The following is a 5,914-nucleotide window of genomic DNA, read 5'->3' as shown; positions in this document are numbered from 1 at the left end:
AATTTAGAACTTCAACTTTAAGATCTGGTCTATCCTTTTTCATCACTAATTTAAAACTAATAAACTTATGGTCGCTGGCCCCAAAGTGCTCACCCACTGACACCTCAGTCACCTGCCCTGCCTTATTTCCCAAGAGTAGGTCAAGTTTTGCACCTTCTCTAGTAGGTACATCCACATACTGAATCAGAAAATTGTCTTGTACGCACTTAACAAACTCCTCTCCATCTAAACATTTAACACTATGGCAGTCCAAGTCTATGTTTGGAAAATTAAAATCCCCTACCATAACTACTCTATTATTCTTACAGATAGCTGAGATCTCCTTACAAGTTTGTTTCTCAATTTCCCACTGACTATTAGGGGGTCTATAATACAATCCCAATAAGGTGATCACCCCTTTCTTATTTCTCAGTTCCACCCAAATAACATCCCTGGATGTATTTCCGGGAATATCCTCCCTCAGCACAGCTGATTTTTCAAAAGTTGATTGGGGACAGATATTCACAGGTAAAGGGACAGCTGGAAAATGGGAGGCCTTCCGAAATGAGATAACGTGAGTCCAGAGACAGTATATTCCTGTTAGGGTGAAAGGAAAAGCTGGTAGATTCAGGGAATGCTGGATGACGAGAGAAATTGAGGGTTTGGTTAAGGAAAAAAAAGGAAGCTTATGTCAGGTGTGGACAGGATAGATTGAGTGAACCCTTAGAAGAGTATAATGGCAGTAGGAGTATACTTCAGAGAGAAATCAGGAGGGCAAAAAGGGGACATCAGACAGCTTTGGCAAATAGAGTTAAGAAGAATCCAAAGGATTCTTACAAATGCATTAAGGACAAAGGATAACAAGGGAAAGAATAGGGCCCCGCCAAGATCAGCAAGGTAAGCTTTGGTGGAGCCGCAGGAGATGGGGGAGATGCTAAATGAGTATTTTCATCAGTGTTTACTATGGAGTAGGACATGGAAAATATAGAATGTAGGGAAATAGATGGTGACATCTTGAAAAATGTTCATATTACAGAGGAGGTAGTGCTGGATGTCTTGAAATACATGACAGTGGATAAAACCCCAGGACCTATTCAAGCGTACCCTAGAACTCTGTGGGATGTTCAGGAAGCGATTGCTGGGCCTCTTGCTGAGATATTTGTATCATTTGTTATACAGCATTTAAAATTTAAAAAAAAACTTCTCCCATCAAAACCTCAGTCGTGCATTGGAAGGTCAGACTAGTTTTTCAGATTTATCTGTTGAAGCAGCTTTAACATATTAGTGTTTTAACTCTGAAGATGAAGACACATTGTGTAAAGAGGAACTACATTTTAAGCATACATTAATCATGCTTCCATAATTCACACAATAGCCTGGACAATGGTTAGGCAATATCTCTGATGTAGAGTTGTCAAAAGAGGTGTCAGAGGAATGCAATTCTCTGCATTGTAAGTTGTCAATTTAGCCACATTGTTGGATAGGTTAGCTTTCACAGGGATAAGAATCATAAGACCAAAATTATTAGCACTGTTTTCACAAATGTCCAACGTCAGCTCCAACAACATATCTGGAAAGGTCTTCGGAGAGCTCTCTGCCTGCAATTTACTCTGCTGAATGACCTAAATCAAATCGGTCGGAAAAACCATTCAGCACATTACTGACTATTTTTAATCCAACCATCGTATGCAAACTTTGTGCACCAGCACTTTAATACTAATAAAGTATTAATCAGAGTTTCTTAAACATCATACATAAATGTGTATCTGAACAATGCCCTTCCCTCAATCTTTAACTTTCCAATGCAATATAGGATTGACTGCAAGTTACATCTGTTGAAAACAGTGTTAGTCACAATACATGATCAGAAATAAGACCCAGAACTGACACTTAGTTCAGGGATTAAAGGTCACAGCTGTGTAATTAAAATCAATACTTTCTGTTTCTATTATCTAGCCAATTCACGACCAGGTTTACAACTCCTTTACTTATCCTATAAATAATCCACAACATCATTCCGAAAAGAAAAATCACCAAATTAGATTTGAGTATCACTGTTAAGAAGGCATTTTTCGTGAAAGATTGCCTTACATTCATCATGATAATTTGCAAGAATACCAAAACAAAAGGAAAATATCATTTATACTGTTGCCTGTAGGAAGAGACTGCTGGCTAGCAAGTGGATTGATTTGTGGAGGCACGGCCATGGGGAATATACCAGTTAACTGATAATTGAAAGTTATCTCCCAAGCTTTTATATTTTAAACTGGACAGTTTAGCTCGGATTTGTCAAGGCATTGCCCTGAGAAATGAAGAACGACCGTCACCTATGTTAGTGAGTTGAAACAGGCAATGCATATACATCTGTCTGTCTGCAAAAGTCAAGACTCAACTTGCATATCTAACTTCCAGTATGAGAACTACCGATCCAACTGATAATATATAAGTGAAATAACTGCTCAGATATTATCTCTAAGTGTTAGGCTTGAGGTATCCAAAAGAACTACTAGCATACAATACAATTGAAAACATGAGATTTTATGTACAGCCTAGAGTCTATTAAGTCACCAGTGTTAAACTCATAATATTTTAAAATCTGTCCATTGAACAAATCCTGAGTCTGCCCACAGGCTACATACAAGTAATCAACAGTCAATTGTACAGGATAGATGAATTTTCACTCAATGCACTTATTCAGAACTTTTCTAACAAAAACTTCTTTATTGCTGATAATATCCTTACAGATCAGATGCACAGATTTAATGCCAAAACACGTAAAACTCCTTCTATATCATGAAGTTATTCATCTTAGCCACAATCGCAATAAAGTTTACTGAGACTTTTCCCACTTCACACTTGAAATACCAACATTGACTGTATTTGAAAAATTAATATACTACTTGCATGTAAGTGAACAATACCATATTCAAATGGCCCACATTTTAAGGAAAGCTTTGTAGCTGTATAGAAAACCTGCACAACACAACACAATTGTTGTATTATTTTACCTTATATCATACTTACAAGTTCTGAACTTTTCCTTCAGTGCATCCAGATCTTCTTTGAGGGCAACTTGCATCCAGACCAAACCAACACATGCCACTACGCAAGCAGCAAGCATAACAAATGCACATAGTGGATAACAAATTTTGCAACATCTTACGTAGCCTCCCCTGTAACAAAGAACAAAGGACTGTGATGAAATAGACTATTTGCATTGCAAATAAAACATGATAATTTCACCACAACTTTAATAAAATTCAGCGAAAGACAAAAATTGAAAAGCAGAAGTATCACCATACCATTCCCACATAAGCCTTGATTATGATCGGCATATTTATGTTTTATCCACTGTTGCTAACCTGTGAACATTTTTGTTCAACCAACAAATATGGAAAGCAGCATTTAGTAAGGTTTTTTAAAATTAGATTCCCTACAGTGAGAAAACAGGTTCTTCGGCCCAACAAGGAGGCTTTGAGCTATACGGAGTGGGTTTCCAGGATCTGCAGTCCGCACTTTTGCCTTGGCTAGAGCTGTTTTCCCTGGAGCATCGGAGGCTGAGGGGTGACCTCATAGAGGTTTATAAAATCATGAGGTGCATGGAAAGGACAAATAGATAAAGTCTGTTCCCTGCGGTGGGGGAGTCCAGAGCTAGAAGACTTAGGTTTAGGGTGAGAGGGGAAAGATATGAAAGAGACCTAAGGGGCAATTTTTTCATGCAGAGGGTGGTACATGTATGAAATGAGCTACCAGAGGAAGTGGTGAAGGTTGGTACAATTGCAATATTTAAAAGGCAAAAGGTAAAAAGGCTTTTGCCCGAAACGTCGATTTTGCCTGTCCTCAGATGCTGCCTGAATTGCTGTGCTCTTCCAGCACCACTAATCCAGAATATTTAAAAGGCATCTGGATGGGTATATGAATAGGAAGGGTTTGGAGGGATATGGGCCAGGTGCTGGCATGTGGGACTAGATTGGGTTGCGATATCTGGTCAGCATGGATGAATTGGACTGAAGGATCTGTTCCTGTGCTGTACATCTCTATGACACTAAGTCCACACCAACCCTCCAAAGAGTAACCCACCCAGACCCACTTCCTTCTGACTAATGCACCTAACACTATGGGCAATTTTGCATGGCCAATTCCCCATGACCTGCACATCTTTGGACTGTGGAAGGAAACCAGAGCACCCGGAACAAACCCATGCAGACACAGGGAGAATGGGCTGGAATTGAACCTGGGACACTGGTGCTGTGAGGCAGCAGTGCTAACCACTGAGCCACCATACCACCCCGTATCTGGTTTTACTAGATACCAAAATGTGTGCGCATGAGAGGCTCCTAATAACCAAAACATATACAGGCTCCCAAGATGTCAGAAGAATTACTCTTTTTTTTTTGTCTGTGTCAATGTCATTTGCCTGGAAATGAAATAACACATTCTTTCCACATTCCAGGCCGTGTTCGATATCAGGATCGAACGTGTCAAGCTTCCCAAATGATGACAAGATGCCAGAAATGCTTACCCCCAACTCAAAGACAACTGTTGAGAGCAAATTTCTTCATGGGTGTAATTTTCTCTCGTCGTTACTGAAATATCTCCATAGACCAGTATCCTGTCACCACGTCACCCTCCATTTACACATGCTTAGTGATAGACACTGGTCTGGCATCCCTCGAGCCTGCTCTCAAAATGAACAGAACCTCTGACACTCCTATTTACATCTGTCAGCCAGGATCCTGATTGGACCAGATTAACAGCCCAAGAGTATGAGGTCCACCTGACTGATCTTATTTAATGCATGTCTTTGTAGACAAATGTGTTTTAGCTAATTGAGTAGCTGATTATAATTTCATGGACAAGAATATGGAAGTTGCGGTAGACAATATTTAAAAATGTTTATTGTGATCACAGTTGTCAACTTCCATCAACAGTACTGCAAACATATCAGAAACACTGCCTTTGCTCGATCTGCGTTCCTCTGACTTTGCCCAATATAACTCATTTTCTCAATTTACTTTCAGTAACCCTACTTCAGGACTGAACTGAGTTCTGAAGGGTCAATGGACCCAAAACATTAACTGATTTCTCTCCACAGATGCTGCTTGTCAAACCTGCTGAGTTTCTTTTCCCAGCAATTTCTGTATTTGTTGGATTTCCCGCATCCGCAATTTTGTTTTTGTGTCGAGCTTTAACAGAGACCTTGTCTGTTATTATCGACAACTAATTCGCAACTAACAACGGATCCGTCGAAACAAGCGATTTTATTTTTAATACTGGAGGACGTTAATAATGCTCAATCTTCAAGAATGATTTGTGAACGAAACTCGCCAAAGGCAGGTCACTGTGACATCCTAATGCAGCCTCACCTCGGCTGCTCGCTATAAAATTGCACGGCGCTCCTTCTTCCTCCAAAACTAACTGAAGTTTGCCAAACACTTGTGCTTTTTGTATGCAGGCAGAACGATCTTTACTGTACTTTAGAAAGGGAGCCGGGCTTCTCGGCGCTCTCTCTTACTTTGTAAACAGGGAGCCGGAAGCTGGCTGCGCGAACTCGTCAAACTCGGAGGTGGATTCGGAGTCGGAGGCCGTGGCCTCGGTCCGCAGCAGCAGCTGGTGCCCGGAGCCTTTCTTCGACTTCTTCTTCTTGCCATCGCCGGTGAGACCGATAAGGGCGTTCAGCTCCTTCCGCTTCTTCATCTTCTTCTGCGGCGTCGCCGCCTTATACTGAACATCGAGCTGCCCGTGTTTGCTCTCCAGCTTGCAGAGGTTTGTAGGCCAACATATAAACCGACAGGATGAGGCTGGCTGGCTATCCCTCGGTAAAGATCGACACACACCAACCCAACGGTACCAACACCAACAGCAGCCAAACTCCACCTCGTCACAAACCTCTTCTTGATTGGTCAATACGAAAGGCGCTCCAAGCTGCGTCCAA

At 41.1% G+C, this 5,914-nt stretch overlaps 1 protein-coding gene across 1 annotated transcript in view; it reads right to left on the bottom strand.

Moving 5' to 3' along the window:
- Positions 1–5,852, bottom strand: part of efcab14 (EF-hand calcium binding domain 14) — a 96,649-nt gene extending 90,797 nt beyond the window's left edge. The window contains exons 1-2 of the mRNA XM_043699330.1: positions 5,495–5,852; positions 3,004–3,152 (exon numbers count right to left, since the gene is read on the bottom strand). Of these exons, the coding sequence (XP_043555265.1) occupies positions 3,004–3,152; positions 5,495–5,676 (331 nt within the window). The 5' untranslated portion in view covers positions 5,677–5,852. The remainder of the gene's footprint in view (positions 1–3,003; positions 3,153–5,494) is intronic.
- Between the last annotated feature and the right edge of the window lie 62 nt (positions 5,853–5,914).

This window comes from Chiloscyllium plagiosum, chromosome 11, assembly GCF_004010195.1.
Source record: "Chiloscyllium plagiosum isolate BGI_BamShark_2017 chromosome 11, ASM401019v2, whole genome shotgun sequence".
NCBI lineage: Eukaryota > Metazoa > Chordata > Chondrichthyes > Orectolobiformes > Hemiscylliidae > Chiloscyllium > Chiloscyllium plagiosum.
This window is presented reverse-complemented; position numbering and strand designations above follow the sequence as displayed.